This window comes from Ptiloglossa arizonensis, chromosome 4, assembly GCF_051014685.1.
Source record: "Ptiloglossa arizonensis isolate GNS036 chromosome 4, iyPtiAriz1_principal, whole genome shotgun sequence".
In the NCBI taxonomy this organism is placed as follows: domain Eukaryota; kingdom Metazoa; phylum Arthropoda; class Insecta; order Hymenoptera; family Colletidae; genus Ptiloglossa; species Ptiloglossa arizonensis.
Genome location: NC_135051.1, coordinates 27,258,725 through 27,284,175, shown reverse-complemented (window position 1 = coordinate 27,284,175; position 25,451 = coordinate 27,258,725). Strand labels below are relative to the sequence as shown.

At 30.4% G+C, this 25,451-nt stretch overlaps 9 protein-coding genes across 21 annotated transcripts; 4 read left to right on the top strand and 5 right to left on the bottom strand.

Annotated features, from left to right (window-relative positions):
* Nucleotides 1-34: 34 nt before the first annotated feature.
* Nucleotides 35-3,223, bottom strand: LOC143145725 (follicle cell protein 3C-1). 6 transcript variants are annotated; one of them, XM_076309384.1, is made up of 4 exons: nt 2,129-2,139; nt 497-766; nt 334-405; nt 35-235 (listed from the first exon to the last, which is right to left on the bottom strand). In XM_076309384.1, exons 2-4 carry the CDS (start codon nt 758-760, stop codon nt 128-130), a joined length of 444 nt encoding a protein of 147 aa, XP_076165499.1. In that variant the 5' UTR covers nt 761-766; nt 2,129-2,139; the 3' UTR covers nt 35-127. The 6 variants fall into 6 exon arrangements, with proteins under 6 accessions (XP_076165499.1, XP_076165497.1, XP_076165500.1 ...); XM_076309382.1 differs by lacking the exon at nt 2,129-2,139 and adding an exon at nt 909-1,046; XM_076309385.1 differs by lacking the exons at nt 35-235; nt 334-405 and adding exons at nt 2,364-2,538; nt 2,613-2,775 and having other exon boundaries at nt 547-766; nt 2,129-2,296.
* Nucleotides 1,184-1,750, bottom strand: LOC143145727 (hydroxyacyl-thioester dehydratase type 2, mitochondrial-like). The gene has a single exon (XM_076309387.1). It carries the CDS (start codon nt 1,662-1,664, stop codon nt 1,188-1,190), a length of 477 nt encoding a protein of 158 aa, XP_076165502.1. The 5' UTR covers nt 1,665-1,750; the 3' UTR covers nt 1,184-1,187.
* On the top strand, nt 2,977-6,285 carry Stt3b (catalytic subunit 3B of the oligosaccharyltransferase complex). Of its 3 annotated transcripts, none has more exons than XM_076309362.1 (7): nt 2,977-3,389; nt 3,579-4,277; nt 4,353-4,663; nt 4,742-5,282; nt 5,354-5,815; nt 5,893-5,983; nt 6,136-6,285. In XM_076309362.1, the coding sequence occupies exons 1-7, from the start codon at nt 3,169-3,171 to the stop codon at nt 6,232-6,234; spliced, it is 2,424 nt and encodes an 807-aa protein (XP_076165477.1). In that variant the 5' UTR covers nt 2,977-3,168; the 3' UTR covers nt 6,235-6,285. The 3 variants fall into 3 exon arrangements, with proteins under 3 accessions (XP_076165477.1, XP_076165479.1, XP_076165478.1); XM_076309364.1 differs by having other exon boundaries at nt 6,107-6,285; XM_076309363.1 differs by having other exon boundaries at nt 6,101-6,285.
* A 2,518-nt stretch (nt 6,286-8,803) lies between these two features.
* Nucleotides 8,804-12,500, top strand: L(3)l1231 (zf-C3Hc3H domain-containing lethal (3) L1231). Its single transcript, XM_076309367.1, has 3 exons — nt 8,804-9,701; nt 10,180-11,700; nt 11,918-12,500. Exons 2-3 carry the CDS (start codon nt 10,320-10,322, stop codon nt 12,082-12,084), a joined length of 1,548 nt encoding a protein of 515 aa, XP_076165482.1. The 5' UTR covers nt 8,804-9,701; nt 10,180-10,319; the 3' UTR covers nt 12,085-12,500.
* Nucleotides 12,501-15,427: 2,927 nt separating this feature from the next.
* On the bottom strand, nt 15,428-17,239 carry LOC143145721 (protein phosphatase 1 regulatory subunit 36). Of its 2 annotated transcripts, XM_076309369.1 has the most exons (6): nt 17,178-17,239; nt 16,908-17,040; nt 16,322-16,829; nt 16,022-16,228; nt 15,733-15,959; nt 15,428-15,634 (listed from the first exon to the last, which is right to left on the bottom strand). In XM_076309369.1, the coding sequence occupies exons 1-6, from the start codon at nt 17,231-17,233 to the stop codon at nt 15,428-15,430; spliced, it is 1,338 nt and encodes a 445-aa protein (XP_076165484.1). In that variant the 5' UTR covers nt 17,234-17,239. The 2 variants fall into 2 exon arrangements, with proteins under 2 accessions (XP_076165484.1, XP_076165485.1); XM_076309370.1 differs by lacking the exon at nt 16,022-16,228.
* A 334-nt stretch (nt 17,240-17,573) lies between these two features.
* Mrpl9 (mitochondrial ribosomal protein L9) lies at nt 17,574-20,946 on the bottom strand. Of its 2 annotated transcripts, none has more exons than XM_076309375.1 (2): nt 20,664-20,946; nt 17,574-18,412 (listed from the first exon to the last, which is right to left on the bottom strand). In XM_076309375.1, exons 1-2 carry the CDS (start codon nt 20,664-20,666, stop codon nt 17,684-17,686), a joined length of 732 nt encoding a protein of 243 aa, XP_076165490.1. In that variant the 5' UTR covers nt 20,667-20,946; the 3' UTR covers nt 17,574-17,683. The 2 variants fall into 2 exon arrangements, with proteins under 2 accessions (XP_076165490.1, XP_076165489.1); XM_076309374.1 differs by lacking the exon at nt 20,664-20,946 and adding an exon at nt 18,554-18,882.
* On the top strand, nt 18,586-20,520 carry Hspbap1 (HSPB1 associated protein 1). Of its 3 annotated transcripts, XM_076309371.1 has the most exons (5): nt 18,586-18,944; nt 19,046-19,264; nt 19,348-19,634; nt 19,716-20,097; nt 20,180-20,520. In XM_076309371.1, the coding sequence occupies exons 2-5, from the start codon at nt 19,073-19,075 to the stop codon at nt 20,513-20,515; spliced, it is 1,197 nt and encodes a 398-aa protein (XP_076165486.1). In that variant the 5' UTR covers nt 18,586-18,944; nt 19,046-19,072; the 3' UTR covers nt 20,516-20,520. The 3 variants fall into 3 exon arrangements, with proteins under 3 accessions (XP_076165486.1, XP_076165487.1, XP_076165488.1); XM_076309372.1 differs by lacking the exon at nt 18,586-18,944 and having other exon boundaries at nt 19,086-19,226; XM_076309373.1 differs by lacking the exon at nt 18,586-18,944 and having other exon boundaries at nt 19,096-19,226; nt 19,328-19,634.
* Arl2 (ADP ribosylation factor-like 2) lies at nt 20,242-21,653 on the top strand. Of its 2 annotated transcripts, none has more exons than XM_076309378.1 (2): nt 20,242-20,381; nt 21,128-21,653. In XM_076309378.1, the coding sequence occupies exon 2, from the start codon at nt 21,168-21,170 to the stop codon at nt 21,615-21,617; it is 450 nt and encodes a 149-aa protein (XP_076165493.1). In that variant the 5' UTR covers nt 20,242-20,381; nt 21,128-21,167; the 3' UTR covers nt 21,618-21,653. The 2 variants fall into 2 exon arrangements, with proteins under 2 accessions (XP_076165493.1, XP_076165491.1); XM_076309376.1 differs by lacking the exon at nt 20,242-20,381 and adding an exon at nt 20,728-20,905.
* A 224-nt stretch (nt 21,654-21,877) lies between these two features.
* Nucleotides 21,878-25,222, bottom strand: LOC143146156 (uncharacterized). The gene is made up of 8 exons (XM_076310169.1): nt 25,166-25,222; nt 25,056-25,088; nt 24,747-25,001; nt 24,496-24,552; nt 23,785-24,261; nt 23,184-23,694; nt 22,648-23,061; nt 21,878-22,104 (listed from the first exon to the last, which is right to left on the bottom strand). Exons 1-8 carry the CDS (start codon nt 25,220-25,222, stop codon nt 21,878-21,880), a joined length of 2,031 nt encoding a protein of 676 aa, XP_076166284.1.
* Between the last annotated feature and the right edge of the window lie 229 nt (nt 25,223-25,451).

Below are 25,451 nucleotides of genomic sequence, written 5' to 3'. Positions count from 1 at the left end.
ACAAAGGGCGGGACATTTAAGAAGAAAGTTTGGGAGAAATAGAAATACGTTTATTAAATAAAAATGGAATTAAATTCATCAATATATAAAAAATAAAAACATTATAAAAATTATATGACAATTGTTTTTATATTGGACACTTGTATGGTGCTCCTTTTTTACAACAGTATTCCCTCCCAGCAGACAGATTTGTATTAATCCACTCACTTCTACAGTTCTTAATAAATAAGTAAGCCTATTACAAAAGAACATTGATTTATATAAAAATATATAGTGCATCTTTCATGGATTAAATTTTTGATTATTGTATTAAAACAATATGATAACACTTACTCTTTCTTTATAGCAGTCACGTTCTATTGAATTACATAGTATTGTAGAACTATTTGGAAGATATTTAACAATCTGTAATAAATTTGTATAAATTTTGCAAATTCAAATTCATAAAATAAAACAGTAAAATAAAACATACATATATTTCTATAAATTAACTTACAGTATTCAGACATTTATGTGTACAAAGCTTTTTTCCACTTGGAGTACATGGAAATACTCCAGATTGATCATGGATAAGAGTAGGATTCTCTGTAGGTACTTTACTACCCTTCTTAAATTGTCCATTTAAAAAAATTCCACAGGTACAACTAAATGAAGATTGAGTAGTTGCAATGTCAAATGTATCATTCAATATTTTTAATTTGATTTGATCCGCAAATACAGTTGAGAAACAAAAAACTAATAATAAATATATGATATACATTTTCTTCTGTAAAAAAGAAAATATTTTGAAGTAATAAATGATAAAATTATTAGAATTATTATAGAATCTAAACACAATTATAATACTGTATTAATTTTAAGTATAAAATATTTATTATTTATTTTGTAAATAATTTAATTTTACTTACATCAATCAAGTTAAATGAATTTCTTGTAAGAACTTAATGGAAATTAGTAAGAGACTGCAGGTTTTATTAAGGATATGTCACTTTGTTGTGTCAGCTAATAAAATAGGTCAGAATATACATGCATAATAAGCAATATTTCATAACATTGCAATGGTGCAATCACGTTTTGTAGAAAGAAATTTACTTCATCCTTTATTCGTGTAATATACGTACAATCTTAAAATATAAACATATACATCTAGTAAAGAAAGTGTTTCCTTCTTATAATAGTAATCACATTTATGGGATAGTGTGTCCATCGTGTTTCATGACTTTTTTTATGAGTTTTGCTTCTCCTTTTAAAACTATCTTCTCTTCATTTGCAATACAAATATATTCACATTTAATGATTTTTCTTAGAGAAATAATTTGCACTCTTATTTCTATTTTCTCCCCTGCGTAACATGGCTTTGGAAATATAAGATTTTGTTCAATTACTATTGTACCTGGCCCAGGTACTTTTGTACCAATTACTCCTGATACTAAGCCATTAAGAAAAGCACCATGGACAAGGTTGTTCGAGGAACCCATATGTACTGAATTGTAATCATCGGTTAATTTAGCAAAATTTAATATGTCATTATTTGTAATTGTTTTGAAAACTGATATTTCATTTGTAGTTTTTATATTCTTAAAACTGTTTGATGAATTTGTTAAGTCAGAAGCTCCTGTACAATACTTTTTTAAAAATTTTAAAAATGATTTTGTCAGCTTCATTTTATTTTTAATGTAAACTGTTCTATACAATATTTGATTTTATCATTTAATTATACAAATATTAATGAATAACAAGATATGCATTAGGTTAAATTACTAACTCATGTATTTTATATACTTTCAGTTCCAACTTTCTCTTTAAAATGATCGTTCAAAAATATTGTTGCTAAATTTTGAATGCGATTATTTTTATGCTTTGTGAGATCATTGATTCTTTCAAGTATTTCAGTTGTTACTTGACCTTTAGATTCAGATGTCATTAAAAATATTAAACTAGTAATTGTTGAAAGTATGATATCTTCATCTTGTGAAAAGAGTAAGGATGTTAATAATTGAATGCCATGATTACGTAAAATATACAACTTATTTATTGGATCTAAAATGTAATTATAATTTAATTTATTATATAGCCATTATTTTAAAAAAATTGACCTATCTCTTCATTGAAACAAGTATGTACTTACCAGTGCATAGATTACAAATACCTCCTGCTGCAAAACGTAATAACTTTATATTATCTTCTGATAAAGTATGAAGAAACAAATCAATTATTTGAAGTTGTCTTATATATCCATAATTAATAGGATCATAAGCAAAATTAGCAAGGTTAGCTAATACTTGTTCTCTTGCGTCTACGAAAAGAATTTACGGTATTAATTTTAATTACGAATAATCTTATAACTTTTTTACACATTTTACCTCTTGATTTAGTAGTTTTAAATTCTGTAGCTAAAAGTTTTAAAAAATCATAACGATCGATAGCATTTTTTCCAGTGCGCTTTATTAATTTTTCCTTATTAGTGAACATTAGTAAATAAACTTTTTTATTGTATTATTCAAAACATGACATCACTATCGTTTCTGTTCAATATTTCTGTAATTATTTCAATTTATTTTTAATATTCCTCAAATACCACTTTAAAATAGTAATTTAATGGAGAAAATCACATAAAGGAGTGCTTTAATTTTTTTTTTATTGTTACATTACAGACAGGACATGTTAATTTTAAAGCGCACCATAGAGCCAGTTAATTAACTAATGGAGGATAGATTATCCAGATGTAACACTCATAAGATAACTCTCTTCGTATTTTATGAAACGATTCAGTACCTAGATTATAGTCGATGACCGGATATTAGATTCAATCAAAATTAATCTTATTGGTAGAAAAACTATTTTGGGTTTTATACTTGTTAAACGAAACCAATCGGCATCCTGATACTCGTATCGAACATACTGTGCGTTCAAGCGCATATTTGAACGTACCATTGCTCAATCCACTCTTATGCAAGTCGAATCGTTGGTGTGGAAGTCATGGTTAACACGTAGCCGGCGTTTAACGTGTCTTAGCCTCCTAGCCTAGGCATAGTGATTTGGTAATTTGTTGCGGGCTGCTTGATTTGCAACGTGTCGAATGGAAACAAATGCTAATATGTTTATGACAAATGTTTATTAAAAAGTAACGGAAATATTTCCCATTACGTTTCTAAAATTAAAAAAAATATGTTGCCAAATAGACCATCCACGACAAATGCCAGAAAAGATATGTTCCCTGATAAGAAAGTGACTTCTAAGCAAATGAAAAGTTCCACGTTAACGAACGCTGCCGGTCTTAGTTCTCTCATTACTTTTACTGTGTTGCTACTTGCTTGGATCTCAGGATTTGCTTCTCGGCTATTTGCAGTAATACGTTACGAAAGTATCATACATGAATTTGACCCTTGGTACGTACTTTTACACGTTATAATTAATTCACGCATGTTTATTGATAATCTAATTTAATAGTTTTCTATTTCGAATAAAAAAATATAATTTTATTGTTGTTTAAGTAGAACAGTTTCGTTTGGTACTTACAAACATACTCTAAGTAATATAGAAATAACAAACTGCAAAAGAAAATTTGTTTAATATAGGTTTAACTACAGAGCAACTGCATATATGGTACAACATGGATTTTATAATTTTTTAAATTGGTTTGATGAAAGAGCTTGGTATCCATTGGGCCGTATTGTGGGTGGAACTGTTTATCCTGGTTTAATGATTACATCTGGTTCAATACACTATATATTACATTCTTTAAATATCCCAGTGCATATAAGAGACATTTGTGTATTCTTAGCTCCAATTTTTAGTGGCCTTACTGCCATTTCTACGTACTTATTAACGAAAGAAATATGGAGTGCTGGAGCTGGTTTATTTGCAGCATGCTTTATTGCAATTGTACCTGGTTACATTTCAAGATCTGTAGCAGGAAGTTACGATAATGAAGGCATTGCCATTTTTGCACTGCAAATTACATATTATCTTTGGGTTAAATCAGTTAAAACTGGCTCTATTTTTTGGGCTTCTATGACCGCTCTGTCCTACTTTTATATGGTATCCGCATGGGGTGGTTATGTTTTTATCATTAATCTAATTCCATTCCATGTTTTTGCATTACTGGTTATGAATCGATTTAGCAATCGTCTTTTTACAAGTTACACCACATTCTATATTTTGGGACTTTTGCTAAGTATGCAAATACCATTTGTTGGTTTTCAACCAATAAGAACATCTGAACACATGGCTGCAGGAGGTGTGTTTGGTTTATTAATTTTTGTGGCAACTCTCAGGTATATTAATCATATGTATTTATAATATCACTGTATAAAATACTTCAATATAACATTTTGTTTTGTTATTTATAGGTACTTAAGAACTGTACTTACTAAATCTGAGATGAAATACTTTGGAGGAGTAGTTGCAGTCACAGCTGGTATTCTCTTGCTGATTTTGATTTTCTTAACTTATGCTGGTATTGTTGCCCCTTGGAGTGGAAGATTTTATTCACTATGGGATACTGGCTATGCAAAAATACACATTCCAATAATAGCATCTGTTTCTGAACATCAACCCACAACATGGTTTAGCTTCTTCTTTGATTTGCACATTCTTGTTACAACATTTCCTGTTGGCCTTTGGTATTGCATTAAACATATTAATGATGAACGCGTTTTTGGTAAAGTTTTCTGATAAAAGTTATCTATTATTTAAATAAAGGTATTTAAGTATACTACTCATTATGATTACTTTACAGTTATATTATATGCTATAAGTGCTGTTTATTTTGCTGGAGTAATGGTGAGGCTAATGCTTACTCTGGCTCCAGTTGTTTGTATGCTTGCTGGTGTTGCATTCAGTGATCTTCTTGAATTATTCTTTAAAGAAGAAGACAGCGAAAGAAATGATCGTAGTAGTAATGGAAGTGAAGAAGAAAGTGAAGAAGAAAGAGAAAGGAGTCCAGGTAGAGCATTATATGATAAAGCTGGTAAACTACGTAGAATGAAACATGAGAGACCTACAGGGAATGACGATGGACTAGGTGTTAATCTTCGAAATGGAGTTGTCATTGGAGCATTTATGTTGATGATGATGTTTACTTTACATTGTACTTGGATAACAAGTAACGCATATTCTAGTCCTTCAATTGTTTTGTCATCATATAGTAATGACGGTGGTAGAGCTATACTTGATGATTTCAGAGAAGCTTATTATTGGTTAGCACAAAATACACCCACTGACGCCAGAGTTATGAGTTGGTGGGATTATGGTTATCAAATTGCTGGAATGGCTAACAGGTATATACTGTTAAAGTAATATGTGTATCTAAACTAAAACAATGTAATAATATTCTTTTTCTTAAATTTAGAACTACACTTGTGGACAATAATACTTGGAATAATTCCCATATAGCTCTGGTTGGAAAAGCAATGAGCTCAAATGAAAGTGCTGCCTACGAAATCATGACGTCTTTAGATGCAGACTACGTATTAGTTATTTTTGGAGGAATGATTGGATATTCCGGAGATGATGTTAATAAGTTCCTTTGGATGGTACGAATTGCTGAAGGTGAACATCCACAAGACATTCGGGAAAGTGATTATTTTTCTGAAAAGGGAGAATTTCGTGTGGATTCTGAAGGTTCACCTACTCTCTTCAATTCGTTAATGTATAAATTATGTTATTATCGATTTGGAGAAGTTAAGATTGATTATCGATCACCTTTTGGTTATGATCGTACACGTAATGCAGAAATAGGGAATAAAAATTTCCAATTAACATATTTGGAAGAAGCTTACACAACTGAACACTGGCTTGTTAGGATTTACAGGTAATATATCTGAATGAAAAGTATGGAGTTTGTATATCGTAAATCATATATCTTTTCATCAACAAATAATTTTACAGGGTGAAAAAACCAAATGAGTTTAATAGACCTAGTATTCCAATATCTAAACGAGTTATTGCACATAATACCAATTCATATGTCAGTAAAAAGGTGAGTATTTCATTACTTTCTATAGTGATACAAAATATATAAATTTTTAGTCTTTGGATTTTCTATCGTATCGTTTCTCGTTTCTTACAATATACATTGCATGATCAGGAAACGTAGTTGAAGTTGTGGGGGGTTGGATATTAATGTTTCAGACATCACGTCGCAAGAAAGGTTACATAAAAGGCCGGCCAACTGTTATTAAAGGACAGAAACCTCAACGAAGAACTACAAAACAAACATTTATTATCTAATTCATAACAGTTTTCAAATACAACTTTTGTAATAAAAAAGAAATTACCGTCCCTTGGGTCTACCACAAACTATACCTCAAACTAAGAATTTATTATCATTACAAATTGAATCAATTGAAATATAAAATAAACAAAGAATTTCCAATATTTCACATAATTGAAAAAATTGTTTTATAAGTATAACATAAAAGAGGGGAATCATATCTTTAATATCATTTACCGAACTACATTTATTTTTTGTTGGATTTCCTAAGATTATTACAAATTGTCCATGTATGATTGTTCTACATATCGTTCAGGCAAAATATAATTTCTATATGATTACAGTGTACGATGCATTTAATCTTATAAAGAAACCATATAATGTTTGTGTTATTTATGAATCAAGCAAATTATATCTTTAAATTCTTCTGTACTTAACCATCCTCTAATTCTTTATTCATTTTTTTATCAATTGTATTATATGTTTGTTTTCAAGTGCATTATAAATATACGCAAGTATACTTTAAATTCTCAAATAAGAAATTTCATTAGAAAAATTATGATTAATTTATAAACTTCTGTTATGTCTGTGTAATGCATATTAAACTTTAATATATAAAATTCACTAGTCAAAGTGAATCAAAATATTTATTTAATATCAAGCAGGTGAAATTAGAGGGATTGAATGTGTTATATGTATACAGTTTATTGCATAATATCTTGTTGAATATTTGTAATAAGAACTGTCATGTAAAAGTATTGTATTATTCAAAATTTTACTTTTATTTTTTGCATAAAATCTAAACATGTAAAGAATCCAATTTTATACAATAGAAATATGTTTGTAAATGTATTAGATATATTTTGGTTTCATAATCTGTTAATTATTCATCACTCTTGGGCTTTTTCTGGATGATAATATATTTTGTATTTTTCATTTTGATTGAGTTGAATAATTTATACCCTACATAAACTACTCTAAAATATGCTCTTTATTTGTGATATGTACATAACACAAACATGGTTACTGATGTTAGTGAATAGATGTGTTTATAAGATTACAAAATTATATCTGAGCAATGTTAAGTACACAAAGTAGTTGAGCACATGATTATTGTGTATATTTAATTATAAAAAAATAAGGAAAAAAATATAAATGAAATAAAGTTGTAATACATATCATTGAATGCTGTATCCTATCTTTTGTATGAAAGCATGTAATTAGACCAAAAATACTATATTATAAATTTCTATATAACAATGAAGATGATAAATTAATATTAAAACCTAGAATAGGTAATTCTATCAATGAATTATTCTCTAAATATACAAATATTTTCTAGACATTAAATTTAGCTTTAATATGTTCACTTCTAGTGTCAATTTACTTTTTACATAAATATTTGTTATACAATATATGTTGCACGGTACAACGCGATACAACACGATAAACTTATTTATACGAATTACATAGTAAATAAAGAAATTATTAATATTTTATAATATTCGAATTCAAATAGCTTTAGACAAAATAAGTTGTGTACCAAATTATAAATGATTTAAAACACGTAATCAACATTTATTTCCAAAAGAACAAAAATATACAAATCAACAGGTGGTGTTTGGCCATATGTTTCAATACGAATAGGTTATAGTCTTTTAAATGTCAAAATCAGCTGATCAATGGTAACAATTTTTCAAGGTTACTAGGCTTGATAATTATTTTAATTTTTTTTATGTTTGCCTATTAATTAAATGTATTTTGTATAAATATTTATTAATAGTTGAGTAATTGAATATTAGTTTATTTAAATTCTTAGAAATAATAAAACTAAGTATAATAATATTGTTTGGTATAGAGCAATATGTATATAGAATAAAAGTTACTTTAAATATAATTTGACATACATTATCATTGTATTATTATTTTGTATGTAATTCAGTTTATAATGCATTATTGATCATTTAATTTTTCATTTTTCTATAAATAATACATTTAGAGATATTTTATAACACGTGTGTATAATTTTTATTTTTTTTTTCCTGAAAGTATTACATAAATTATTTTGTTAAATATATTAATTGTCTATGAAGTTATCATACATCATGTATTAGTTTCTCCGTCTTTAAATTAAAAAAAAAAACTCAATTGATATTGCTGACAAAAAATAAACTTCTCGAATAATAAATTACTCTTTACTGTTTGCTAAAATTACACGATATATATTATTTACAACTAATTTTTTACGTATTTTTATAAGCTTCGTATCAATCATAATGGTTATGATTTAAATACACACACACACACACACACACACATATTGAAATTCCAGTACTTATTGTGTTATACAATTTTTGGAAAATAGTTAATTTCATAAAATAATTAATAAATTATTCTATGAATCTTATACAATTTCAAAACGTTATTATATAAAAGAATTATAAAATTATGTAAATCAAATATAATTGTCCAAATACGATACATCAACATTTCGAGTCACTTTAAAGAAGGTATACGTTCAAATTGAAGAAATTAAATTTTATATGTCGTTCTAACTTTTCTTTATTCGTATTTATATATTTTGTAACAGGGTGAATAAAAACAAAGTAAATGGGACTCGTGTACATATTACATATATAAATCAAGTAAAAGGTTATGTCAAAATGAATAACGAAGGACAATCTAATCGTTCCTGATAAGAATATTCAAAATTGTGTAAGGGTACATTTTTGTATAGTATCGTACAAAGTTAGTTAATATTTAGAACGGACATAAACTATTTTTATATCGAATTCAAAGTGACAATACAGTGAATTCAAAGATTTTTCGCATCAGAAACTGTTCGTGTGTGCAGTGTCCGCCATTTTGCTTTCCTTACATCTGACATGTCTTTCTAATGTTATTATCGATGAATGTTGGAATTTGTGCGTGAATCTTCAATCTTGTTGGAGTGTATCTTCCAAGAAAAAGGTCGGATTGCTCCTGATTGGACAACAACCTCCATTACTATTGGAAGTAAATTACATTGTCCCAACCTCGATTAAACTAAACGAAACATTGAGTACATAAAGGAAACTTCGTGAGCGTATCCGTGAATAGTTTACCCTTGTTAATGGGTGCAAATATGCGGCAAAACTCATTGGATGAGTTTTCCTGACTGTATTGTTGAAACTTGATTACAGTATTTTACACAGTGTCTTATTGTCTATATAAGGAGTGAACATAACCAAACAGTGTTGATAGCCAACATCGTGTACTGATGTCAACACTGAAGATAAAAAGCTTATTAATATGGCTTTGACTTGTCAGAGATTACTAGAACTCCTAGAGTTAATATTCAATGTTTTGGTGTCACATACAATGCAGTTATTCAAAGATGTGTAGGATATGTTTGATGTGAACTGCTATGCGAGGCAAAGATTGTTTTCATCCTGATCTAGCCATGGACTAAGTTCACGCTTACTGCTTGAATCAGGAGACATTAGTAATTATCTCATACATATTATGTATAGAAATATAGAAATCTAAACATAGAGTGATACATAGTTTTAATTGATATAGATGTTGACTGTTAAAGTATTATTTGCACTTTTAGATAATAGAGTAAATTTTATTATCATTTAAATATACAAATCCTTTGTAAAGCGATGCTACAAAATTTGATACTAGATAATAAATAGTGAATTTTAATCTTTTTCTTAAAGCAGAATCCATGACAAAACTAAGTTTTGTACATATGCACATACATGTAAATAAGGAATAGTCTGGTGCATGTTACATTAATGTTTTCAAATACAAATAGTGCACATGACTATTTTATAATTTATTATATATTGTACAAATGTTCATTTTATTAGTTACATTGCCTTAATGAATATAAATATCAATATTTCCGAGGCAATTACAAAAACCAAACTGTGATATAATACAATAAAAATAATTTTTTATTTTTTTATTCTCAGTATTATGAGTTGAAAAATAGTACTGTCTGGACTTGGATCTTGGCACATGGCGTGAACTAAGTTTTATCTAGATAGGAAGAAAGTTGATTTGGAGGGTTTGAGAATGCAGGTAGAACAGGAGACAAAAGAAGCGGTAATCAATGAAGGTCCCTATATCCGAAAACTCAAACATGGACAATAAATTGAAGTTTTCGGATCGCTTGAAGGCTTTACTAAAAACTGAGGCTCGTCAAGATGTCGATCCATATATTTTTAGTGAACCAGAGCCATTTACTACAGCAGGAGGGAGAAATGTTACAATAGTTTCACCTAAAAATCCTAAAGTAATGCAAAGTTGTAAAAATATTAAGTCTAAAGGAAAGTGTATGAAACAGAGAATAAGAATAACACCTGTATCAGATACAGAATACAAAGCTATAGAAGATCGTGCTATAGAATTAGATGTCGACACTAGTGCTGGTGGTGGTGGCGGTGGTAGTGGTGATGGTGAAAATATAGATTATAAAATTGCAAAAGCAATTCAACATAAACAACGTTGCATTGAGAATTTACAAAGATTAAAATGTAGAAGGCAAAGCCGGGACCATACCCTATTGTATTATCCTAAAGCAGGAGATGAGATATCGGATAGTGATTCTAGTGGAGACGAAATGACAGTTTATCAACGCTACTGGTTTTCAGGAGAAACTAGTACAGCATTAAATCGTTCTACACGCCTTTCTCAATTGCGTTCTCAACTAAGGCGACGATTAATTCAATTACACAAAAGTGGGACAGACTCTGAAGCCTTATTGCGTGATAGAGCTAAATGTTTATTGGAAGCTGCTTACAAAGATCCTGCAACTACTGCAAGAGCTTTGAGTGATTCTCCAAGTACAAGTAAAGTGGTAGATGGACCACTTTTGGTTGGTGGACTTTGCGGAGCTGAAGGGTGTCAGCAGATATCTTTGCCCTGTACTCGTCATTGTTCTCGTCACATTATGTTAAATGGAGATCAACTTTTATTTGAACATTGCACTGCCAAGTTTAGTGATAATACACAATGTTGTATTCCTGTGTTTGATGTTGCACACGAATTACCTCTTTGTCCAGAGCATGCAAGGAAAAGGGATAACTACCATCGTAAAGCCCAAGAGTCTAAACCAAAGAAAGCTCGCAAGAAACCAGCATCTCCAACAATTCCTAGGCCTAAACCAAAATCCAGGCCAAAGAAACGTAAGCGGCCTCCCACAACCAAACTTGAGACTAAGGGTCCTACCTTAGTACATGAAGAGAGTCAATATTTGAGTCAAATAAACTCTAGTGAAAATCAGATAAAAACTTTGAACAATTTGAATACTGTAGCGCAAGGAAGTTCGCATTCTTCTAATTTAAATTTAGGATTAGGACTTGGTCTTGGAGGAGGACTTAAGGTGGATCTGGGAGATCACGAAGTGTTTCCTTCTCTAGATTCTGCGGAGCATGATTTTGGCAATGTGCTCAACAATTTACCAGCCGATGCTTTTAATGACTTATTCATTGGTAATTACACTTATAATTTCTATAATATATTTTAGTGTCAATTTATATTTATTTTTACAAATTCAATTATTTCATTGATTAATTGCGAATGAACCTGTAAATTAAATTAGGACTTAGTATATTGTGTAAAATACATTTCATAACTTTATGTAAGTTATACAAGATGTTTGCAGTTTGAAATACTAGAATAGTGCAAGATCTATTACCTTTTTTATAGAAAGCAGAAATGGAGAATATGAACCATCGAGAGAAGAAGAGGAGGAATTAGAACGAGCATTAGAGGCAGTAGATAAGGATGTACGAAATTTGGAAAGAATGGGGCAAACGCATGGACTCTTAGAGCCAGCTTTACTGGCTCAACTTATGTCAGATATTGCTTCGTAGCCCCGTCTATTCTAATAATATAATAATTTGAAAATGAGTTCGCGTGTGTTCCTTATAATATAGAAAGAAATACTGTTTGTGTCTGTGCTGCTAAATGCAAGATTATGTTATTAACTTTCATTACATAGCTATACAAGTCCAAGGTAATAGCAGGGATTGACATACAGAAAGTAAAAAGAAATAGTAAAGTTATTAATTTAGTATAAACATCATTGGGTACAACATCATACAATAGTTAAATTTATATGTAATAGATCATATCTCTTGTAAATGCTGAAAATTATTTCTGACAAATAATCTTAAAAAGATCATAATATTATCTTGTTTTAAAAATTCAATTACTACTTTGTAATTATAATAGCATGATAGTGTCTTTTTAATTGTGAAAGGCATGCATATTTAACAAAGAAGTTAAAAAAATTGAAAACAGTCTTGTAAAATACTTATAACATATTTGAATTTCAGTCAGAGTACATAAATTGATATTTATTTATGATTCTGCTATTTAATTCTGATATAAATTGAGAACATAACTTGTTCAAACAAATTCGTCAATATATTATTTGCATTAATAATAATTTTTATTTTGTTTCTAAGTACTCTGACATATCTGCAAGGCATTCATAAATAGGTCCTAAAATATAATGAAATGACTGTCATGAAATTTAATTTTTAATCAAATATTAAAAATTAATGAATATATATGTATTTCATATCAATATTTGGTTTGTAGTTTCATCTTCATCTATCATAATCGAAATGGATTAAAGAAGCATCAGTAATAATTTTATTAAAATATGGAACTCCTGCAAGTTATATAAAAGTTACAATATGTTTTAAATAAGATTGAAAATTTTTCATTTATTGTCTGAATCAAGGATTAAGTATAAGCACCATGTTCAATGCATGTTTTCATAAGAATGTAACTTAGTTTTTGTTCTGACAAAAGTTAAAATTGTTTTAACAAGTTACTTTTCATTGAAAAACTTTGTGCATAGAATACAGATGCACGGGCACATGACTGAACTTAAAAAACTACATGTACACATAAATAGTCATATTCATTTTCATCATCTATCTGCTGTAACAATATATGCAAATAATCGCGAATAATCTTACTGAAATATGCATAATTATCATTATCATCATGTTCTTCATTTTGTAATATAATCATGTAGGCAAATGTTCAGTGATAGATAGCTGTAACATACAATTAAAAATTCAAATTAATAAGTGCCGAAATAGTTTCATTTTTGATATTTTTAGTAACTATAATATGTTTACATTTCTTTTGCAGCCTATATGAAAAGATGACACGCTGTGCGTTATTTTATTATCCGAAATAACAATATTATAAAGTAAGGATTAAGAAAATGTTAATAAGGCACAGATTCTGAGAGTAAAACTAGATTACTCTTGTCAATCATAAGGACAGTTGGGTTACTTACTGCCATTTGACATTTAAAATATCGCAATATAGCTATAGTGTTGGTACTAGTGTTGTCTGTGTAAATGTAATATTTCAAAATGTACACAATATACTTCAGATTATCATAATTTTAATACATATCGTAATTGAGGTTTAATGAAAAGTACGTCAAATCACTTTGTAGATTATAAATAAGTGTCATTAAAGTAAAACAACAAGAAATGCATTTTACATGTAACACCAAGATTGTACAGATTTTTGTGAGATCTAGTTTTTATTATCAAAGTTTCTGTGCCAAATATAAGTAACGAGGTATGAATTTTTGTACCTCATACATGCGTGTCATTTATTCACACATAATAGGTCGCAAAGAAGTATACCTTGAATAATGAATGTTTTAGCTAAATGTAAACCATCACAAATGAACAGTAAATTTGCTACTTGTAAATGAATACAAAAACAATATAATTTACAATTTAACCCATATTGGGATTAAATTAATGTCATATATATATATATATATATATATATACACATATATGTATGTGTGATATTAATTAATTGTTATTATATATAATGGTAGTAAGTAGGTACAGTTACTATTTATAAAAGAACAATGCAGAATTTAATCGTGGAACAAATGCATTGCTTCAAATGTACCTATATGTGTATCTCCTTGTAAAATATCAGCATTAGTACTCATTATTAGGCATTACCAATTATAATAAGCATATTTTTTACATTGTCTTATTGTACTCAGTTTATCCACCCTAATCACGTGTCCCTTAAAACAGTTTTTTTGAATACATGTGTCTATATTTTATGATAGTTTATATAATAAAAAGTTCAATCAGTATTATGAATAATGTCAAATAGTTTTCCATAATTTGGTTCTATGATCTAAATTTACAATATTTTCTACCATATAATATTAAATTAAAAGTATGAATATAATACTTTTTTAATCATCAATATATTTATGATTTACATATAAACAAACATGACTTCTAAAAGATCTAATATAGACACGTATATTCAATTATTTGATTGTTATCAATCCATATTAATATTAAATAATTAAACGAATAAAACAAACTTGAAACACCAATCAATGATTAATTTCTGTTCCATTTATTTTTGTATTTTACTTTAACAAACGTGCATAATAAATAAAAATACTAATTTTTATTTATAAATATTTATTACATTTTATAATATACCTATTTGTATAACTTCTTACGTGCATGTTCTCTTTACACGAGTAACAAATACTTCAATTATACTACTTGATGAGTGTCCGATTATTTACCGAATTATACTACTTATATTATGTACTCCGGCTTTTATGCACATATGGATTGATAGTACTCGATGTAATTAGATATTTAATGACACAATGAATTGTATTGTTTGCTGATTATTTGTACTATTTCTATTTGTATATATGTATTATGAATGCATGTTTTGCAAATAGTATTGACTAGTAAACTATTATATCGAATTAGATATATCCAATAAGTGATACAAATCAGTTTGCATACAGTATTCGGTAAGTAGTACAAATTTATAATAACAATATTCAAGTACAATTTTCTTTATAAAAACAAACTTTAATATTGAATTATAATTTTTTTTCATATACATTGAGTATAATAAAAAGGTAGTAAAATTATTTTCCACTACTAATAATATATTTATTCTACAAATTTATAATATTCTGAGAAAATATTTTACGTGTTTTATTAATTGTTTTCAAAACATGTAAAAGATTGAGAAAACATGATCCTTTGAATTAAAAGAGTAAAAGAAATTTGTCATAATTGTATAGAAATATATTTTAAAATATAATGTATAATGAATTACAATACTTTTCAATGTAATTTTTCTCAAATTAAAATAATGACATATAACAGATTAATTTAACATTGTTGATATCGAATATGTGTCTGTATTTTTATTTTTTTGACGCTTAATTTCTCTAATAAGCCATCGTTTTCTTGCTTCTTCATGGACAGTTTGATAAGTATTTGGTGAGACATTATTTATTTTAATTGGAAAATCTAGGGCCATTTTAAATTCAGATTGAAATAGTGGGAGACTTCGAACTTTCATTCTTTTATCCTTCAATATGAAATATAGGAATATGATGTTAATGTTGAGCAATAACAGTAAATAAATGCAGAATAGTTGTATGAAGACAATTTCTTACAGACACTCACAGAATCTGATATAACTTTTGTACTTCTCTTTTCATAAATTCTTCCATCAGATAATTGAATTTTATCAAGTTTCTCGTCCTCAACTGGTATCAACATTAGATCATAATGAGCTTTGTTGTCTCCTAGAATTCCTACTCTGATTCCTAATTCATGTAACTTATCTTCTTCAATAAGAAGAGCATTTTGCAGATAAAGAATTCGTTCATCACTTGAATCACCTCCCATACCTGCAGATGATAATATAACAGTCTTTTTATTTGAAAAATATATATATAAAGAAATAACACACCTAAAGATAGAAGACGATAATCGCAATTTGAGAATATTAGTTCTTCTATTAAAGGAGAATTTCTTAATAATTTTCTTTTTTCTTGTAGTTTATGACCATACAGTATTTTAATATCATCCGTTAATATATCTTGCATGATTTGACTAGAACTACGCCTTTCTGCTATGTTATATGAATCAGTTCTAAATAATCTGTGTAATTCGATTTCTAAAAAGAATATTTTTTTCTGTATTGAAGTAAAATTGTCAGTGTTAGTTTTAAAGTACATTATATAGTGTTTTCCTTGGTAAACAAACTCACCAATTAAAGTAAAATATTTACGTTGTAAAGCTATCCAAACAACACGATGTGCCATACAAATTAATACTTCAAACATTCTTAAACCTTTTTCTCCTTGTGATTGAATTATGGATATTGTTCCTTTTTTTCCACCAGACATATGATGATATTGAATGCTATCTTGGCAACCTACTATTAAATCAGCATATTCTCTACCTAAAACACAACGAAGATTTTGCAGATTATCTGCAAATCTAGACCTATAGCTTTTGGCTAAAGGGTTTGGTGCTTTCTTCATAGTAGCTGCACGTTTTTCCATTAGTTCTTCCCATATAGTAACATAATATTGAAAATAAATTATTACAGCTCTTAAGAAGCGGTCCATAGCTGGCAAATGAAATAAATTTACAAATTGTGGACTAATAGGTGTTGCTAGTAAAAACATTACAAGATCTTTTATGTCTTGTAAAATAATAACATTTGGTTCATTTGGAGATATTTTTCGTAAATATTGTCTTCTAAATCTTATCTGAAATAATATGTAATTAAATAATAAAGATATTTATATAGGCTACTGTAATTGTTTCTTTTTTTTTCTATTGTTCACCTTTTCACGCTGACTTAAAGTTTCATGAAAGTTTAAAATCAAAAATGCATGTAGACAGTAGACCTTTGAACCATGAACAGAATCAGATTGTTGTTCATGTCTTTTAACGTGTTCAGCCTCCGAATTTTGTACCCTATGTATAAAGGTGAAAAGAAATAATAATTCAACTGTACATACTTTTTACTTTATTTTTGTACAATAAAAATTGAATTTAATATTATTTACATAAAAATATAAAATAATATCTTCGTTGTTTAAGAATATTATTACCCAAATAAATGTAATCCATCAGTAATGTCATCCCAAACAAAATGTTTATCTTCCATATTGAAATAGTAAAATTATATACATGTCATTTAGAATATTCAAGTTAATAAAAAATGTCAAGTTAACCAGTTATGAAATAAAAGTCAAGAGTCAAATCATAGCTTGATTTGTTCTGTTCAATTATTGATTATACATTTGTGTGTATTTATATATCATCCAACACCATTATCACATTAAGTCTATGGAAAGAACCATACCTTTTATCATGAATACATATACTTTAAATATATTATGTTGAATATACTATTTATTATTAAAATTTATTGATTTGTTTGAACAATGAATTTATAAAAATATTAAATGTACATCTGTACAAATATATCATACATATATTAACAGTCATTTTAACTAAAGCTATTTAAACAGTAAATTTAACTAATTTTATTAGGGTAATAAGATTCTCAAAGTTATAATTGTTTTTGAATCAAATTTTATTTACATTAAATATATTATTCATTTGTATCATTGATTTTCTCTTCAAAGAAACAATGTTTAGGAAGAGAATCCAAAATTGGTTGATCTTCTGGAAATATTGCTTCAACAGGCATAGTCCAAATATGTTTGTTAAATTTAATTTTATCATCGTTGTTAGTAGACCAATGATTTATAATACATCTAACTTTCACTTCTTCGCAATTATTGATTTTGACAGTGACATAAAATTGTTTATTTTGAATTGATAAGTCAGGTCCAGATATAGGCTTTTCTGGAAGGGTTATCGAGTCTTCAGGAACAATTATACCTGCTTTACGAAAAGTTACTTTGATATGCCATTTTTCTATGGTCCATGGTGTAAACATAGACATTGATACCAATAAATAATAAGAAGATAATTTTGATATTGTTCTTTCTACATATTTAGAACTGTATATATTACTTTGTTTTACAATTTTTGGATCATTCATTAGATACTTTTCAATATTTTCGGGAGTTGCATATACAGCCATCTTTGGTAATAAAAGATTGATGTATCCCATTTCAGAATTCACTGTCACCTTCTGACCTTTGACACCAACATTTTTTACAGATTGCAATAAAATTAAATTGATAAGTGACTGTTTTCTGCTAACTGTATTTTCTACAAGATCATAAATGAAATATCTATGCTTTAGCTGTGGCACCTTTTGGTTCTTTTTATGCAATGGGACAGGATATCTTCTTTTTAAGATGTATGTATTCTGAAATAAGAAATTGTTTACTAATGAATAACATTCTATAAACGTAAAAATGTTCATTTATTAATATTCTGTGTTAGTAGATGATTTGTTTGTATTAATGTTTATTATTGTAAGCTTAATAACACCAAAAAAAATCATTACCCGACTTTGTTGTGCCAATAAATCAATCTGATTACAGAGAAGCATTGTCGATTGTGCTTTTAAAGGATTTATAGACATTCTCGCGTATTTTAGTATATTCATTACTTTACTAAATATGTTTAACTATAAAATATTTGACTGATGCATAAACGGCAACAGGAGCAGTGTGAAGTTAAGAGGTTACAATTCATGCATAGATGTCTCTTAATCATTTCGTTTTAGGGGCATACAAAAATGCAATATTCCCCTCAAACGGCAAGAATTAAAGGAAATGTGAAAATATATAACTTGAAGCTCGTAACTAGAGATAATAATCGAATCGTGAGAAAAACAAATATTATAAATGTATTGTTACATTTGATCTCAAAGGAATATTATAAAATTTCTTAAGGTTAGTAGATATCTTTATTTACTTTTATATGTATTAAATCAAGTAATATGATTTGGGGCTTGTTTTGTAATGATTTATGAGCGAAGCACATTATGTTTAAGAAAAGTAAACAATTATTAACAAAAAAAATGAGTTCACCATCTGATGAGATTTTAAAACAAGCTATTATGGAAATTAAAGAACCAGTATTATTTCAACGAATGTTACAAGATATAACAGGTGCATATACCTGGAAATTGTTGGAATGGAATTTGGTTGAACTAGCTGAAAAATTCGGAAATTGTAAGTTACCATTCCGAGTTGGTTATAATAAATCTATGGTAAATTATTATTTGTTTTACGTATTTGTTTGTCAACTGATGCCCAATGTAAATGTTAACCAGTTTCAGAACTTTGTTTTTAGGGTCCACAATGGGAGGTAAATTGTCCAATGATTTTAATGACACTGTCAGAGTTCATTCGGAATGTAGATCTCGATAAAAATGAAGAAAAATGGTATTATTTTGACTATAAGCATATGCAAGAGTGGTTTAAAGATAAACCAGAAATAATAAATTCAGTGAGCTGGGAGAGATTTGGTTTTGATAAGACAGGATCTGATTCTACTCTTTGGATTGGAAACAAAGGTGCTCACACAAATTGCCATCAAGATTCTTATGGTTGTAATTTAGTAGCACAAATACATGGAAGGTTAGTTCTATTTAATTTAATTTTTATTTATATTCACAAATATTTATTATTTTTTCCATACTAATATAATATTTGTTTTAGAAAACAATGGTTATTATTTCCCCCAAGTTCAAGTAATTTTCTGCAACCAACAAGGGTTCCTTACGAGGAATCAACAGTATATAGTAAATATAATTTTTTCTGTCCTACAAATGAAGACAAGATAAGTATATTAAAAATTCAGTACAAACCAAAATTAATAACACTCGAACAAGGAGATGTATTATTAGTACCTGCTGGTTGGTGGCATTACGTTGAATCGTTAGATTTTTCTGTCAGCGTGAATACATGGCTACCAGTGGTAACAGATAACATATCACGAGTTAAAGAAGCTGTTGTTAACTTAATAGTAGCCAGAATTGGTAAAACTTTCCACAACACATCCGAGGGAGGTCACTGCAGTTTATCTTATTGTATGGAACTGGTAATGTATTTTAGAATATATGCAAATATTACAAGCAGTAAGACTGTCCTTTTACACCAGTTAAAATTAATTTATTCAACAGTTGAGTGTTGCTCTTAAAGAATGTGAAAATACGGAATCATCTTACGAAAGAATCAAGTACACCACATGGACAGCAGAAGATTTAGCAGCACAGTATCCAGTTTATGTGAAACTTCTTTCTGAACTCGAAACTACAGAATTAGAAGAATTTTTAAAAACAAAGAGAGAAAGATTTTTTGAGAGCAGTATCGAATCGTTAACAGGTGACTCGTCCGAAACTGACATTAATGTTCGGAACACTTTTTCTTCGAGTCAACAATTGTCCGAAGATATTGTTAATGCTCTTTGTCATCCTGATGTTGTTAATAAAGTGGTAGATTTGCTTCTATCATCGTAAATGTGTATATTTAATTTTATTATAAATTGCACACGAACCAATGTATTTATATTTTCTTAATTGTTAATAGTTTTATAAATAATGAAAAGGAGGATATAAAAATATGAACATTACAAGCTATTACAATCATTAATTATTAATCATGTACCATTATTAAGCAGTAAATATTTGAAGTTTAATTTTGGCGTCAGTGTTGTTTGTTTAACGTCAATGCTGTTTGATATAGGTTAATTTCGTTTGACAAGTTGGGAAAGTTTCGCGTCCCATCGTTGTATACTTGTGTAATTAAAATTATTATCAGTGATACTTTTTCATGTAAATTACAATGGGTTTGTTAACAGTACTTAAAAAATTGAAACAAAAGGAAAAAGAAATGCGCATTTTAATGCTGTACGTATTCATTTCTCCACCTTGTAATAATTTTAAGGTTAGAAACGAATGCTGTCACTTTCGTTGAAATGACACATTGTACATTAGAAGTATAATTTTCTATCAAACGATTTATCGATTGTGTTTATGAAATTCATATTTATATTTTAATAAATATAATGTAATATTAAATAATATTATGTTTTGAATATTTTATAAATGTTATTTATACATGTTTCATAGAGGTTTGGACAATGCTGGTAAAACGACCGTTTTGAAAAGGATGAATGGAGAACCAATCGACACGATATCACCGACCCTTGGTTTTAATATCAAAACTTTAGAACATCGTGGATATAAACTTAATATATGGGATGTTGGTGGTCAAAAATCATTGCGTTCTTATTGGAGAAATTATTTCGAATCTACGGATGGACTTGTTTGGGTAATCGACAGCGCAGATAGAAGAAGGTTGGAAGACTGTAAAACAGAATTATATAAACTTTTGCAAGAAGAAAGGTTAGAGGGTGCGAGTCTTCTAATATTTGCCAATAAGCAAGATTTACCCGGAGCACTGTCAGCATCGGATATTGCAGAAATGTTGGAACTGCCTAATATTAAAACGCATCATTGGCAAATATATAAATGTTCAGCAGTTACAGGAGAAAATCTCGTGGAAGGAATAAATTGGATCGTCGATGATATTTCTGCAAGAATATTTTATATAGACTAATACTAAGGGACTGTATTAAAATGTATAACCAATGTTCTTGCTAGTGTTGTAATTTTTTACTTTATTTATTTTCCATGTCTTAGAAAGCAGAATTACGATACTACTGTTTTTTTTACTTAACGAATTATCGTTTGAATGTCGCAAAAACGCAATAAACTCATAATATTTCTTAATATTTTGATTTACATTAATTCGAAGGCAGATATTAATTGAACTAACAAATATATTTTTCTCCTTTCATGGTTTTTCCTTTAATTCCTTTACTTTTGCCTTCTTTTCCTTTTTAATCCTTCCACTTTAGTTCCCTTCTTCTTCTTTTTACGTTCTTCTGTTGGAAGTTTTGTATCTGGATATTGCGCCGTGTAAACTGATTTTAATAATTCTTGGTCCACAGTATTCCTTGTTCCGATAAATTCACTCATAATTGCATCTACTAAAGACTCGGAGAGTTTTAGTCGAAAGCGCTTCAAATATTCCATAAATCTTTCTGTAAAGAGAAACTTGGTAATTTTTTACTTGTCGTCGACCAACGGTTGTGGTTTTCAAGAAATTTTTACGCGAGAGTGTAGACTATATAAAATTAATCGATTTATATTTTATTTAATCGTTAAAATTCGAAACCTCTGCCGGTAGACGTTACGGCGAAGAAAGTTTATAATTGTTAAACACGATACCAACGATACTCGATCGTGAGGATCAATGAGGGAGACTGTTAGAATTGTAAAAGTAGTACTTCGTTAGCGTGACAATCGATAGGAATGACACTTGGAATTGAACTTTACATCTTAAAAATTATTTATATTTATCATCGTATTAATGGTAACAACCGATTAACTTTCGTAATTTTTACTCACTGTCAAACGTATTGATTTTCACGACTCGGTGGTTGTTACTATTGGCTCCTATGATCTGGAGGTCAGATCTAGTTCAATTAGCAGGATTATCAGTGATATTTTGTAGATATTTCTTACCGTTAAGATGTTTACCTAATCGCATGTTCATAAATGTTGTATCAATCGTACGTATATACCTCTTGAAACGAGTTCATCGGTCAGCGACAGTACGAAGTGACCGAAGTTTCTGCGCTGTTGACTCTTCTTCGGTCTCATTGCTTCGAAGTTCGCTCTCTTGAAAAGTAACGCTTTCGCGTCTGGACCCTGTATCTCGTAGTTACCGAGTATACCTCCCAGTACAACTTTGAGCCATGGTCTGCCGTTTTCGATCGCATTCAATTCCTGTACTACATTCTTATTCGCCCAAACGTCCGTAAGGTCCAGAACGCGTAACTGACTATCGGGAGATCTTTGCGGAGTGACCGTTTGGACAAGAACGAATGCACCATCTGCTTTCAAAGGGTTGTTACCTAAATATATCTCTTCCAGTACTTTGTTTCTCGTCAAACCTCTGGCGATGGACGAGGCGTCTTCGTCGCAAAATCGATTTCCTACGAACAGTTAGAAAATTCGACGAGGACACCAAAACTATTTCACGGTACGAACGACATTTAGTTCACGTATCCGATCATCAAATATTTTCGCTCGAAGGAGTAGGCAATTGGCGTATTACCGCTCAGATTTAACTTTTTCAGTGGCGTAGAATGCGAGGACAATAGTTGACGAAGATAGGGGACGCATTCTTTGTCCAATGCGTTCCACGATAAGTCGAGCTCGAGCAAAGTCTGTTTGCTTTCGATCCCTCTGCTAAGTTTCCTCCAAGTTTCCGCGGTGTACAGGGAATTCCACGCCAGCTTTAAAATCTTCAACGTCTCCGAACTCGAGATCAATTGTTGCAGAGCGTCGCTGCACGATTCGTTCAAACGGTTATCGTTCAACGAAAGACTCTCGAGGCCGCTGTCGTCGTTGACAGCGGTAGCGACACGATCGAGGCCCTCGTTGCCAATGTTGCAACCAGTGAGCTCCAACGTGGTCAACCCTGTACTTGTCGCTATCCCGGTTTCAAGTCTCGCGGCGCCCTTCGAGCCGATCCGACATCCCGAAAGCAACAAGGTGTCCACGCAGCCGTTTCTTACGAGCAAATCGTTCAGGTGGTAACAAGCGTCCTCGGATAACCAGTTCCCCTGCAACAACGAGAACGCTTTCTCGATACATCGGTACTTGCTACCGATTTCTTTCGAACGAACGCAAGTGTCGCGAAATATATGGCCTACCGTAAGATCGATAATCCGAACCATGGTGTTCTCTATCAGAGCTTCGCAGAGGGGTCTGATAACCCGTGGATCCAATCCGTAATACCGCAGATCGATCTTATTGGACAACATCATCTCCCTCAAGCCCTTTATCGGCTGGACATTCGATTTTTCCGCCAGATCGAAGAACTTGGTCGCGCCACCGTCGTCGGGGTAAACGGTTCGATGCTCGCGAACGGTCCAAAATGCAGGCACCAGGCCAGGATCGTCCGGTACCGGGTACAACGTGTAAAGATTGTGCAACTTCAATTGGGAGTCGCTGATGTCTATGTCTTTGAGACAAGGGTGGATCGAACTTTCCGTGGACGATACCGTGGAAACGACCGACACATCCTCCGGTGTGATCAACGTCTCTTCGGAGACGTTCTTTTCTTTCTTTATTTGCGAAAGCGAAATGGATTTCGATGAAGCATTTATTGTCAAGGGGACGGTCCGATACTTTGGAACGAAGAAATCGAATCAACGGTTCGTCGTCGTTTTTTTCCTTTTCTTTTTCTATCAACCAATTACTGGCACCGAGCGAACAAATTAGTGGAGAAGTTTTCGCAAATTTCAAAAATTACGAAAATGGCACCGCTCTACTCGTAAATATTCTCTATCTTAAGTCGGCGTTTCTTATTGGCACGGAGCGAATAAATTAGTAGAGAAGTTTTCGCAAATTTCAAAAATTACGAAAATGGCACCGCTCTCCTCGCAAATATTCTCTATCTTAAGTCGACGTTCGAGATTCTAGATCGATATGGACGAATATTTTTTCCGTAAAATATTTCGACTTTAAGTTTCCGAGACTGGGTAACTTTGGAGATATCGTTGAATTTTTATCTCAGAGCGATTCTTTCAAGATGATACTTCGTTAATCGATCCTTCCGAGTGGAAATTACCAGACTGTCCCCTCTTGATCAAGCTCACCGAAACGGAATTACATCGGACAATATTTGGAGCATCCCTCTCTTTTTTGCCGCGATTCTCCCCGCTTTTCTATCCCAGATCTGTGTCATAATGATCTCGAATATATCTATCTTCTCCGAGTCATTGTCTTTTATATTTGTCTCCTCGATTTCGTCCGGGACGTCCTCCAGTGTTTCCTCCTCGTAGCCTTCGTCTTCGTAATACGTGGACCATTTCTTGTAATCCGTGGATCGCGACGTATCCGTAGCGTTGTCGGTATCGTCCGTATTCTGAAACGTGAACTAAGAGTTACCTCGTAACCTCGAGTAGATCGTTAGATTCACCTCTAAGTCCTCCATTCTTGCGTTTCCGGTAACCTACAATTTTCCGTATCTTCGCTCGAACGTTCCGAACGGACTCGAACCTATTGAAGCAAAAACGCGATACAGTTTACCAAAGTTTGAACCGAAGACTCGTGTTCTGGGAGAGACCGAGGAGACTCGATTCTCATCGTTGCCTTAAAGAAACGAGAAAAGGAGAAATCCGTCTGGATGATTTACGGAAAAAAAGAAAGCTGTTTGAAATGGACGCGTGTAACAGTATCGCTTAAAAAAAAAGAAAAGAGAGAAAAGAATTGCCTTGAATCGTGGGAAATCGTGTTCGTGTATTATTATTTTTCGCGTTCCAAGTGTTTTTTGAACTCAAGTGTTCTCGAACGTACCCTGAATCCACGAACGGAT